This window comes from Camelus ferus, chromosome 2 (assembly GCF_009834535.1).
Source record: "Camelus ferus isolate YT-003-E chromosome 2, BCGSAC_Cfer_1.0, whole genome shotgun sequence".
Taxonomy (NCBI): Eukaryota; Metazoa; Chordata; class Mammalia; order Artiodactyla; family Camelidae; genus Camelus; species Camelus ferus.
Window position 1 is genome coordinate 109,365,464 of NC_045697.1, and position 14,349 is coordinate 109,379,812.

Sequence of the window (14,349 nt, forward strand, 5' to 3'; positions counted from 1 at the left end):
CATGATTTATTTTTTATATTTGTTTGTTTGTTTTGCTTTTGCGGTAGGTAGCTTTGGGCTAGGCTTCTGAACCTTCCCCCAGGAATTATTCTCCTTTGCTATTGGAGCTACTTGCTGGATGAATTTGAAAAGCCTTACTCTAGAGCTTTAGAATTTCTTCTCCCACTCCCAGAACATTCTTCTGTGCTTCATGTGGATTACAGATTTGTGACAGCCATTCTTCATTCACAACTCTCTTCTCCCCAGATCAACCAACCTGGAAAAGATCTATTCCATCAAAACTGGACCTACAATTTTAATGTCATGCCACCAGGTGGTGGCAATGTCCAGGTCATATATATCCTTAGTTTCCCAGGATAGCCAGCCCTAATTTCATTTGGCTTGTTTTGCCCTCAAGAAGTGTATCAATATTTTATAGATTTTAATATTTCAGTATTCATAATGTCTCTGGCTGTTTTATGTATTTAGAAGTTTCACGAAAACAGCCCTATAAGTTGGGTGCTTTTTTGGGTTTAAAGTATGGTTCTCACTTAACCAAAGGGCATGGCTCAAACTTTCAACCCTGCATTTCATCAGATTCAAATATCGGGCGTTGTTCGGGTTCCGTAGTGTTTATATTTATTTATAACCATAAATTTCCTGGTCTATAACTTCTTTAAAAATTGAGATTGAATGCAAAGAAACTTCAATTTAAATTTTTATTAATTATTATAGCTTTTAAAGTTCAGTACATTTTACCTTTTCAATAATTTCTAACACTTGAACTTGCCACAGATCTTAGTTTGGTTGGCTACTCTCATCCAGATGTGTTATGTTGCTCTCTTTATTCTGCTAAAGCTGTTGAAGCTGTGGAAGAGAAGGCTTTCGTTTGCTTTTTTAATCCTTTGAAATCCAAGTTCTCTTGAATCTATCCACTATAAGAGGCAGAAATACGGGAAAAAGATAAAAGCCTTTATAAGCAGGTACTTTATTCAGTCACTATTTCTGAGCACTGTTGTCTCTTTATGACTTTTTCTTTGGCTTTATATACTTAATGTGGAGTATATTATAACCTGGCCTGGAAAGAAGTGTAAAGCTTTAATTTAAATTAGTTACATTTAAGTTAAATAGATATTTGAGCTTAAGCTCTTTAACTGATGCTCCTTAGCAAGTAATTTGTTATATTTTAGATGGGTGGTTTCTAATGAAATAAATTACTTAAACTGAGTAATTTTCTGGATCAATACATTTTAAATAGTATTTAAGTAACATTTTTATTAGAAATTCAAATAGTGGACAATCTTAATTCTCACAAGAAGTATTCAGATGTGTTAGGACTGAAATGTGAGCATGTCATTTCCCAGTGCTCTTGAAAGACAGTGGGAAGATAAATGATTCAGCAGTTGCACTTCTTGAGATCTACCCAAATGGGTGGAAAACATGCATACAAATGTTTATAACAGCTTTATTCATAATTGCCAAAACTTTGGAAACAACCAAGATGTCCTTCAGTAGGTATATGCATAAATAAACTGTGGTACATTTAGACAGTGGAATATTATTCAGTGATTAAAAGAAATAAGGTATCAAGCCATGAAAATACATGGAGGAACCTTAAATGCATTTTACTAAATGAAAGGAGCCAGTCTGAAAAGGTTACATAATGTATGATTCCAGCTATATGACATTTTAGAAAGGCAAAACTACATAGACAGTGGGTGCCAGAGGCTGTGGAGAGGAAGCAGGGATGAATAGGCAGAGCACAGATGTTTAGGGCAGTGAAGATACTCAGTGTGATAGGATAATAATGAAGGCATGTCATTACACATTTGTTCAACCCATTGAATGTACACCACCAAAGGTGAGCCCTAATGTAAACTATAGACTTTGGGTGATAATGATGTGTCAGTGTAGGTTCATCAGTTGTAACAAATGTACCACTCTGGAGGGGATTTTGTTTATGGGAGAGCCTGTGTGTATGTTGGGACAGGGGTTATATGGGAACTCTCTATAACTTCCACTCAATTTTGCTGTGAACCTAAAACTGCTCTAAAAAAATAAAATCTATTTTTAAAAAGTGAAGTAGACTATAGAAAATATATTGACATGAAACATAAAGGATAATCCCCTGTGTGTTTTGACATGTTCTCCACATTGACCTGTACTTGAATATTAAGCAAAAGAATTGGAACAAGAAAGATGCCCACTAGACTTTACAGGGTCCCCCCCCCCCCCCCGAGAGGGTAGTGGGGGTGGTGTAGAAGTGGAGAGCGAGGGGGCTTTAGTTTAAATACTTGTGCATTGTTTGAGTCTTTTAAAATAAAAATGTATTCATTTTGGTCTCTTGAAAATATATTCATATATTTCTTATAATGGGAAAAGAATTTTTTCTTCCAGTTTTATTGAGATATAACTGACAGCACTGTATAAATTTAAGGTGTGCAGCATAATAATCTGATTTACATACATCATGAAGTGATTACTACAGTAAGTTTAGTGAACATCCATTATCTCATATAGATACAAAATAAAAGAAATAGAAAAAAAAATTTTTTCTTGTGATGAGAACTCTTAGGATTTACTGTCCTAACAACTTTCATAGATAATATACAGCAGCGTTAATTATATTTATCATGTTGTATATTACATCCCTAGTACTTATTTATCTTATAACTGGAAATTTGTACTTTTTGACTGCCTTCATCCAATACCCCCACCCTACCCCCCTGCTGTGGTCATCTCTGATAACCACAAATTTGATCTTTTTCTGAGTTACTATACGTTGCTAGTTCCTGTTACACAACATAGTGATTCTATGCTTCTGTACATTTCAGACTGATCACCATGGTAAGTCGTCTAGTTACGATATATCACCATACAGAGATACTACATAGCTATTGACTCTATTCCCCACACTGTACATGTCATACCCATGACTCATTTATTTTGCAAATGAAAATTTGTACCTCTTAATCGTCACCTATTTCTTTCCTTTTCTTACCCCCTTCCCCGGGAAAAGCATTTAAAAAATAATAGTTATGTATGCTTTTAATATGGAAAATTTACAAGTATGTTTCACAATACAGAGATAACTATTTTTTAAATTTTGTGCATTTTCTTGCAGTTTTTTGAGGGTTTTGGTCATAGATAAGCTCTCAAATGTATTCACAGTTTTGTTTCCAGCTTTTTAAAACCCCTGTTCTGTATTTGTGTCATTGAAAGTTTTCTAAAATGTTTCCTTTGGTTACATAATTGTGACCTATCTATACCATGAAATAATGATTTACCATTTCTCTATTGTTAAGACAATTGTACAGCTCCCATCTTTATGTAAATACATCTTTATAGTGTTCTTTGTTTCCCTGTGATCTATTCCTAAATGAAATATCACCCTAAAAAATAAATTTTATATGAAAACGAATATATATATGTATGTGCATGGCTGGCACATTGTGCTGTACACCAGACACATTGTAATTGACTGTACTTCAATAAAAAATAATAAATTTTAAAATTGTACTACACTAATATAAACTATACTTTTTAAATGTAAAAAATCTTAAGTTATACTAGCTCTCTTTTTTTTTTCTTTTAAGGGAAAACAAGACATAGAACCTTTTTTACCCTGTAACATATTGTACATGAATTTTGTTCAAGCAGTAGACTGATCTGGTTTCTCTTGCTTTTACCTCTTTTTCCCATTCTTTGTTTCTTGACATTCTTTCGCATCTATGAAAACTTCTATATTTCCTCCTTACTGCTTTGAAATTTTTTTATTTCTAAAAGGGAGCCAATCAGATTTCCAGTGCAACCAGCTTGAATCAATCTTTCTGTCCCTCTTATGAATAGACAGTTCCTCCAGGCAGTGAATTAGCCCTTTAGAAAACATTGGCATTATGTTTCTGAACGCTGAGTGTCTGTATAGGTGGTCTGGAATGCATTAAAGAGAAGCATTGTGTCAGAAACTCAAGTCTAAAGATGAAGTCCTGTTCTTTCTAATTGTAAGTTATTTTTGTTCTTGCTGGTGCTGTTTTTTCTGAGTTACAGAATTTTAAAAATTATTATTTGCTTTAGGGAAAGTTGGAAATGGATTTCCAGCATATAGGTGGTTCTTGTTTTATGTTATACATATGTGTCAAGAGAGTTTTCTCTTTAAAGGAATCCTATGGTGAATCCTCTTTGATTATAGAGTATCACTGCGTTTTCTACTTTTGTAAGTGTGGACTTTGTATTTCTTTCAGTGACGGAAATATTGAGATGTTTTGTTTCTAGTTCAGGCTACGATATTTAGCAGTACTTCATTTTTGCGGATAAACTAGTAATAGTCTCCCATATATTAATACCTTGTGTGTTTTACTTGGGTTCTCTACTGCAAGAAAACAGGTTTTTGTTTAGGTCACTAGTTCTCAAAAGTGTGATGCCCCCAACCAGGAGCATCAGCATCACATCACCTGGGAGTGTGTTAAAAATGCAAATTATTAGGCTCTACCCCAGACCTCTACTATTCAAAAACTGGGAGGTGGAGCCCAGCAACCTATATTTAACAAGCCCTTCGGGTGATTCTGCTATGTGCTGAAGTTTAGAACTACTGGTTTAGATAATATCTACAGAGTGGCTTAAAATCTCAGCTCTTAGTCATCTGAGTTCTGGATTTGGTTTAATTCCAAGGTGTGTGTTAGGAACTATAGCAATGTTGCTTCTAAGAGATGTGTAGATGAAAAACTGATAGCAGGGGCTGCCTCACAAGAGCTGCTGTCATTGTTCCCAGGAGTTAAGATTTTAAGCACTAAACAGAGCCAAGAATCCTTCACTGTTGAGTTGAACCAAATTGTTTCAGTACCTAGGATGATAGGCAGAAGCTTCTCATTTAATAACATCATTTAGATTGTGCCTCCCTCCATTACCAAGATACTTAAAATGACAAATCATGAAATCACATTTAAATTACATAAGATTATTTTCAGAGTTAAGGAATTCCTAAATTAGCTCTCTTTCAAATGCTTTTAAGTTGTAAATAACTACAAGCAGACATACAATACCTGGGAGATACTTCATTAATATAATTAAGATATATGTTAATTAATTATTGGATTATTTTTATGTAATTCTTCATTCTTAGGGTAACATCTGCCTGTCTGGTTATTTTTAAAACATTTTTAATAGGAAAATGTTACGCTAATAAGTATGTGTATTTTTTCTTTGGAAAATTTTCTACTCCTGAATTTAGATGTTACATACATTTATTAATTATTTCAGGTGGGTTTGTCAGGGTGGAATATTAACCTTTTAAACAAGGTGTTATTTTATAAATGAGAGCCTTTGTTTTAAAGAACTTTATCCCCTTGCTAAATTTAGGGCTTTATAGCTTACTTTGGCTCTTAAATCTACAGCAGATTTTTGTTTTTTCAACTTAGGAAGATAATTACTCTCAAGAAGAGGTATAACTGGTTTGGTGTGGTGTCTTCTTGGCATCACAGATGGGTCTTGTTCGTGCTATAGGTTAGAATCAGGAACTAGAGAATCATTAAAGGAAAACCTACCTTTACGCATATTGAGAAGTGGAAGGTTTTTTAAAGTCAGGGTAAATCTACCAACTTTCTGAAGGTACTGTTTGTGGTTTTTAAGCGAAAACGGGTATCTAAATATTATTCACCCTCTACATATAATAAGGCCATATTCTGAAAGGTTAGTTTCTTAGAATCAGACAAAAGAAATTACTCATCCAATCATTAATTATTTTCTAAATGTTTATAACTCAAGAATGAGGGAGGAGTGGAATATATTTTAAGAAACCCCTTACCCAATCAAGTGAGTCTGAAATTTCTAACAAGTTCGTAGTGAAAGACGTGGTGGAGAATTTAGTATTGGGAATTTCCTGTGATTATTTAGTCTGGGGCCCAAGTAGGATTAATACAATTGAGACAGGAAGCAAAGTTATGAAATTAACAGTCCTTTTTGGTGTGGGCTCAACCACGTACTAATGAATATTCTATTATCTGAGGTCTCCTTTTGCTGGTATTATTTAATCCATTTCCAATACAACTTACTACTTTCTAAGCTTAGTAAAATACTTAAAATGATCACTTTTAAGGTATGTAAAACATGAATAAAATCAACAGCCGGCTAGTAGATTTTTTTCTTTCTGAGAATTTAATATGCAATTCCTTATAAAGTACCTTATTTAAGAATAATCAGTGGTGCATTCGTTTTTGACTGTGTTAGTGAAACAGGTCCCAATACCACCAGTCTATAAGAAACAGTCTAGGGTGTTTCAAAGGGACTTAAGTCAGAGGTGAAAAGAAATTTAAAGAGAGAATTTATATAAAACAGGTATTTTTGAATTTTCAAATTAAAAATTTAAATAATACACTTCACATTATTTGTGATGAAGGTGGGAAAACCTGATATATGAAGATTGTAGAAAAGGTTGAAAGCATATTGCTCTTTTTTTTGTATAGGATAGGAGGAAATACTTTTTTTTTTAATTGAAGTAGAGTCAGTTGCAATGTATCAATTTCTGGTGTACAGCACAATGTCCCAGTCATGCATATAATATATATTCTTTCTCATTAAAGATTATTACAAGATACTGAATATAGTTCCCTGTGCTGTACAAAAGAAACTTTTTTAAAATCTATTTTTATATATAGTAGCTAATATTTGCAAACCTCAAACTCCCAAATTTATCCCTTCCCACCCCCTTTCCCTTGTAACCATAAGATTGTTTACCATGTCTGCAAGTCAGTGAGTTCATAGTGTCCTTTTTTTTCTTTCTTTTTTTTTTAGATTCCACATATGATTGATATCATATGGTATTTTTCTTTCTCTTTCTGGCTCCACTTAGAATGATGATCTCTAGTTCCATCCATGTTGCTGCAAATGGCATTATTTTATTTTTTATGGCTGAGTAGTATTCCATTCTATAAATATACCACAACTTCTTTATCCAGTCATCTGTCGATGGACATTTGGGCCACTTCCATGTCTTGGCTATTGTATATAGTGCTGCTGTGAATATTGGGGTGCGTGTATCTTTTTGAAGTAGAGTTCTCTCCAGATGTATGTCCAGGAGTGGGATTGCTGGATCATATGGTAAATCTGGTTTTTGTCTTTTGAGGAATCTCCATATTATTTTCCATAATGGCTGCACCAAGCTACATTCCCATCAGCAGTGTAGGAGGGTTCCCTTTTCTCCACACCCTCTCCAGCATTTATCGTTCATGGACTTTTGAATGATGGCCATTCTGACTCATGTGAAGTGATATTAAACTTTTTTTTTTTCAGTCTGCCCTAATGATTTATGGTAGTTGGTTTTCTCCAATTTAGAGAAATTAGTTCCCAATGTAGTCTTTGACTTTTTTGTTACACGGACTTGGGCTGAAGACGAATCTCATTCTGTCTTCTTGACTCGTAAACTTTATGTTGAGCAAATTTATCTTAGCAAGACATTTTATTTGTTTTAATTCTCTAGTTATCTGAGGGAAACCAAAAGCATGCAAACCTACAGAAAAGCATCGAGAAAGCTAAAATTGGCCGACATGAAACGGTAAGTTTGTATCCTGTAGGTTCTTTAATCATGTCGATTCTAAATAGAAGAGTAAAAGCATAGAGCTTCCTGTGGGGAGGATGCTGCTTCTCCCAGAGGAGAAGTGAAGCTCAGCAAAGTATGTCAACATCTCACCTGGTAGTTCGCTAGTGGTGAATCTAGATTTGTCATTGTTGCTGTGTTGTGTTGTCTGGGCAGTATAGCAAAGAAGCATTAACCCTGGAGCCAGGCTGCCTAGGTTTGAACGTCTCCTAAACTCTCTCTTCTCAGTTTTCTCCATTGTAAAGTGGGGAATAATAAAATCTACATCACTGAGTTACTGTGTGGATTGAACTAGCTAATATTTGGAAAGGACTTAGAAGAGAGCCTGGCACAAAGTCAGCCCTATATAAATGTTTATGTAAAATTTTAAGAGTCTTTTATTTTAAAGTCTTGGCTCAGAACAAATTGAAAACTATCATTATAGTATCCTTGTGTCCTCGTAATGTTTCTAAATTATTTAAATGAATATTGACCTATTTTATTTTAAAAAGTGCAAATGTTCTCTGAAGTATTACATTAGGGGTTTTTAAAAAATCACTTTACTTTCTAGTTTCATCATTATCTAAAGTATGGATTTATGACTTGAAAAAAATGTTGAAGATCAACATGAACCACTAAGCATTTCAACTCAGCCTCTGCTTGTACCACTTGATAGTGAAAGAGACTCAAAAACTTGTCACATTGTAGAAAAGAATACATCACAGGTTTACATGGCTTTATGCTTTTCAAAGTTGTTTTACATGCAGTCTGCGTGAATGGTCAGCACGCTCACAGATAGGAACTAGAGAATGGTGATTGCTGAAGAGGATTTAAGGGAAGGTAAGTTCTGGGCATAACCTTAAACTATGATGTTTCTTCTTCTGTGGACAGCAATTACCACTTCTTTATTTGGCAATAACTTGTAGAAGCACCTTCAACTAATGGTGACATATTCATGCCCAAAAGTAGTTAGTTAGCCAGTCTACTGAAGGTTACCCCATCCACTGTAACCACTGGAATGAGGACAAAAAGACACTGGCACACTTAGTTGGTGCCTGTAGCCATCAGAAGGGTAGAGTAGTTCAGAAAAGCTCCTGAGAGAGACAAACTCTTGTGTTCATCCTGAGTTCACTAGTCAGGAGTTTTCAGAAATATCTAAAAGATTTTTCCATCTGCTAGATATTATTCATGGTGGTGATACTGCTGACGATGGTAATGAAGGAGAAGAAACAGCTAGCTTACATATTCTGCTTACTACGAGCAAGGCAGGACTGTTCCAAACACATTTTCTATATTTATTGAATCCTGCCAACAGTCCAAGGAGGTAGCTCCTATTACTGTCTTCATTTCTACATTTGAGGAACTGAAAGCACAAAGAGGTTAAGTAATTTGGCAAAGATCTTGTTGCTGGTAACAGTCTGAGATGGCTCCCAACTCAGGGTATCTGGAGAGCTGTCATTGCATTCACACGGATGGCCACCCCTCTGCTGCTCCTGTCTCCATTAGCTTCTCTCCACTCATTTGTCATTGTAGAATGTGTATAATTTCAGTGTTGATAGCAAATAATGACCATCTTATATTGTAGTTATTTTTTAATTTCTTCTGTGCTTTGCTAATGTGGTATACTGTAATCATATTTATCTATTTCATTTAAATTAAAATTAAATACAATTAAATTCAGTTTCTCGGTAACAAAAGTCACAGTACATGTACTCAGTAGCCCCATGTAGTTGATGTTTCCTGCCTTTGAGAACACAGATCCAGAACATTTCTGTCACTGCAGAATTCTGTTGGACTCGGCTACCTCAGAGCTGTGTGCATGCATTCTCTTGTATAAATGCCAACAAAAGGAGCTTTCTTCGCTTTGGAACTAAAGAGAACAGAGAAAGGCAAAAGTAGGAAAATACAAGTACAGAAATGTAAGCTAGCAAGGAACCTTAAACAAGTCCGATCAGGCAGCTTGAACTCTGTTTGGTTTTGCCCCAGACTTACCCTATAATTCTGTACCATAACTTTTCCGTTAGTTGATTTTTATTTGGGCTTACGTTTCACACATATGAACTGAATACTGATAGCACTATGACTTCTACCTGTTAGAACTAAGGCTAGAAATTTCAAATGGTGTTTATTGGATCATTTTGTGTTTAAAACCTTTATTCTGGTTTACCTTTAAAGGAACGTGATAAGGAGGTCACAAAGCTACAACTCTTATTTCTGGTATTTTAAAATATTTTTGAGGGTTAATCATCTTTGAAGGTTGGAAAATTATCTAGATGACTTTTAAGGAAAATTTTACAATGATTGATGTTGCCATAAAATATTACTTATATAATAATGGATGCAGTCTTGTGAAACTACCTAAGGAGCAGTATTTTTTTTTCCTAACTTGATGACAATCATCTTTGAGTTCATGCATAATCAGTAACCTCTTATCTATTTACAAGCATTCCATTCTACATAATAATTTCCAGTTAGTCAACATATATATAAGGTGCTTGAGATTGCAGAGAAAAATGAGAATTGAGTTTGTTCTTGCACCGTGAATATATGTATGTATATAATTTTGTCAAAAGCCTAATGCATATCAGTTATGAGAAATAAAATGAAAATGTTTATAAAACATGTAACTTTATAACATATGGCATTTTGTTTATCTTAATTATACATAATATTATTTGAATGCAGGAAGAGCGAACCATGCTAACAAAAGAACTTTCTTCACTTCGAGACCAAAGGGAACAGCTAAAAGCAGAAGTAGAAAAATACAGAGAATGTGACCCGCAAGTTGTGGAAGAAATACGTAAGTTTGTATTACACTTTGAGGGTTTTTAACTTTGCTAATGAAAGATACTTTATACTTCTAGTTCCCTGGTAACCATTCTCCATGTATGTGAGAAAATAAAGCCCTTAATAGTGTTAATATTTCATTAATATTTCCATTAAGGGATCTTAATGTTAAAGCATTGAACAGTAACAACTTTGAAATTATGAGCATTTCAAGAACAAGGAAGGTCAGTGAGGTAGAAGGATAAAGTCATAAAATATAAGCTTAGGAAACTGAGGAGTCAGAGAGGGAACTAAGCTGTTGTCTTGATTCTAGAAAGAAACTCACCATTATCTTCCAAGAAAAGTGATATCAAAAAGGATGAGTTTACAAGTTGCAGAAAATTAGTCTGTGCATTGACTTGCCTTGAGAACACTCCAATGATATTCTTCCTTACTTTTAAACCAGAGTCCCCAGAGCTTCATTTTTAATAATTTTTATATATTCATGTAAATATGGAATTTTGAATATTTGAAGAAATGATACAGTGTGTTATAAAAATACTACATTTAATTGCTTAGGGAAATATGCATAACCTTTTTATATTTTTCTATCTTAGCTTCTCTTTTCATTTAGGAAATTTTACCCAGTGAAACTTTTAGAAAAAAATGACAGTATGTGATTGAAGGCTTTGAGAGAAATTGAAAATATTTGGTATTTTTAAATTAAGTTGAGAATCACATGGTATTCTTCACAATTAAAAAGATTTTAAGCAGTTCAGTTAGTGTTATCTACAGTTAAACTTAGTTTTAGAGACAGGTCCTGCTCTGCACGACTGCAGGAGTCACCGTTCAAGTCCATGCGGTGCACAGCTGAGATAATATGTATCAGTCCTAGTTCAGCTGATTGCCCAGAGCAATTTTCAAAGCAAAATGGAGACAGAACCCCCTGAGCCAGTTTCTGTGAATTAAGTATTTGGGAGACATGTTAACTCTTTTGTGCTGCCTGCAGATTCTTTTCATTTATTATTTTCTTGCAGAAGAAAGTGCTAACCAAGTCTGCTACAGAATTAACCACTTTAATCTATTTTAAAGTTTTAACTAGTATCAAATGACCCTTAGTGAATACAAGCACATCAAAGCAACAGGACACAAGGTATGAATTCACTACTAGGAAGCTAGGCCTGCTCATGATTTACCTTCAAAAGGAAACACGTACTGTGTGTTAAAGAGGACATCGGATGTTATGTGTCTTATCTAGAGCAGATTCTCATGAAAGACTGTTTTAAGAACAATTTTCTTACCCAGATTTAATACCTTCAGATGATTTATTTTCAGGATCAGCATGGCTGTGCCCTGTAGCAGTTCCTCATGAAAATTACGTTTTCACATTAACCAAATATGATCTTTCATTTATTACTTTTACTTGGTTCTACGTTCCTTCCTGATTTTAGTTTTGTGCAATTCTTGGACTTTCTCCTTGAAGTACCAACTCTTGCTTCCCCATCTCATTCTTTTTTCTATCCAGGGACCCATAGGTCTTAGCCATACCTAGTCAAGGCTTCTGCTTTTTCACCCTGTGGTCCTCATTGGGTTGTCACAGCTCTTTCCTTGGGCAGATGACCCTGACTGATATCACCTCAACTGTGACCTCCCATTTTTACAGTCCTTTTCATGATTTTGATTACATCTGTCCACTCAGGAACGACTAAAACTCTTATTTAGGCTTAGAAAACTATTCTGACCTATGCTGATGGTGATCGTAAGCCAGTGGAGCATCTTGAGTTGCTGAAAATCAAGACAGAGAATTAGGCCAGACTGACTCATGAAGTGGGAAAACTTGTTTCAGGCACATAATTTCCAGTGTTGCCATTTCTTGTACCTCTGAATCAAGCAGCAATCTTGGCAAGTGCATCACCTGTTAGAAAGGTAATCAAACTTGAAGAAAGTGGTTTCAGGGTATATTAAAGATGATGGGTTTTCTGGAGAGTAGAATAACATAGTTGAGATGGAAGTTGCAACTATAATTTTATACTGGTTGCCTGAATTCTCTCCATCTTAACCCTTGAATTTAAAAATTGGTAATTTATTTCTCAACCCAAGGAAAACATGCCAATGTGAATGAGTATTATGCGGGGTATGAGGTCTAAGTGAATGAGAAGTTTTCTGATTTTCAGTGGAGAGACTATCTTTCTTCATCAACATCAAACCTAAATTATCTTTTAGTATTTATTTATGCAGCCACATAAGAATGGATCTGTATTTGGGTTATATAGAATTTGCAATTATGAATCTATTACAAATATATTAATTCTTTACATTTTCACATTGTATGTTTCTGATCTTAATGGGAAATGAAAGGATAAGAGTCCTTCCTTCCTAGTTTTGTGCTATTATTCTTTTATTTCATTAAAAAATCTTTTATAGAATACATTAATTATAGAAAATTACAGCATATTTAATAGACATTAGATGTGTAGGATAATTACATTATTCCATAAATAAATTTTAAGAGTCTCATGTTCTACCGACCAAGCCAGTTGGGCCATAAATATATTTTAGATGTGAAGGTAGCACCATATCTTTTTCTGTGGAATGTTACCAAACTACAGTGAAAAGAAAAAAAACTGTCAAAGCCTGTATACCTGTAGAAAGAATTTTTAAGCTAACTTCAGTTCATATTTTTATAGAGAAATGTTTAATTTCTTGGCTTTTAAAATTCAAACAGCTAACAAGTGAAACTTTATATGTGGAGCTTTTACTTTCGGCCAAAATAGAGTAATAATGTACTGAATTTATCCCCCCACATAAAAACAAACAATATATGAAATGACAGTTTTCAAGATACTTGATATCAGACCACAAAGGAAAGTGATTCCTAGAGAAAGGAAACAGACAAAGTAAGTCTTACATTGTCCCAGGTTACTCTGTTGAGTTTCCTGGCTGCAGCACAAAGAAGGAGAACCTAGGCAGAGCCCTGCAGACTCCCTGAGTCGAGGAGATGCAACTGAGATTAGGGAGACCAACAGCATTCTAGAGGGGAAAGAGTAACACAAAGAGAACCCTGGATATCTAGAGAGGGTTCCTCTCAAGTAGTTGATGCATGCATATGAGAAATATACCCAAAGCTGAAGAAAGAACAATCTCAAAGGATTGAAGGAACAGTGCCAGGCACTCACACAGGAGCAGGAGTAGTGTCTGCTTTCACCAGCCAGACTAGCAAAATTTATAATCCATAAGGCATTGGGTAGAGTACTCAAGAAGATCTTGCCTCAGTAGAAGGGAGTAGTTAGCCCTCAACTGAGCTTTGCTCTCAACCCACCTAACAAGCCATAAGAACAAGTCTTGAAAGGATCAAAGTATTGTACAATAACCTAAATTCATTCCTAACAGAGCTCAATAATTTTTGTAGGAGTACAAAAATATCCAGCACCCAGCAAGAAAATATTCATGTCTGGCATACAATGAAAGATCACCAAGTATGCAAAGAAGTAGGGAAAACATTATCCTTAATGAGGAGAATAATCAAACCTTCAATGAAAACTGACCCAGAATTAACACAGATAGTAGGATTAGAAGACTATAACATTAACAGTTACTATAAATGTACTTTATATGTTCAAAACGTTAAGTAGAAACATTGAAGATATAAAAAAGACCCAAGTCAAACTTCTGGAGATGAACACTATGGTGTCTGGAAAGAAAAATACACTGGATTGGGTTAACAGCAGATTGAGCTTCTGCAGAAAAGATTAGTGTATTTGAAGACATAGCAATAGAAACTACTCAAAATGAAACTCAGGGAAAAATAATTTAATGAAAATAGCCTCTGTGAGTTATAGGACAACTTCAAGTGACCTAATGTATGTGTAATTACAGTCCCAAAAGGGGTGTATTTTGAGGGTGGGGCCAGGGCAGGGGGTGTTTCAGACCAGAAAAATATCTGAAGAAATAAATATCAGAAGAAATAAAGGTGTAAATTTTTTTTTAATTTGATTAAACCCACAGATTCAAGAAATTTAAATATGTAAGTAGTAAAT

General features: G+C 34.7%; 1 protein-coding gene across 3 annotated transcripts in view; it reads left to right on the forward strand.

The window, feature by feature from the left end:
* MND1 (meiotic nuclear divisions 1) overlaps window positions 1-14,349 on the forward strand; it is a 60,438-nt gene that overhangs the window by 33,031 nt on the left and 13,058 nt on the right. For 2 of the 3 annotated variants that reach the window (XM_032465135.1, XM_032465132.1), the window contains 2 exons: window positions 7,451-7,525; window positions 10,232-10,346. In XM_032465135.1, coding sequence (XP_032321026.1) covers window positions 7,451-7,525; window positions 10,232-10,346 — 190 coding nt within the window. The remainder of the gene's footprint in view (window positions 1-7,450; window positions 7,526-10,231; window positions 10,347-14,349) is intronic. The other variant, XM_032465140.1, reaches the window with a different exon arrangement.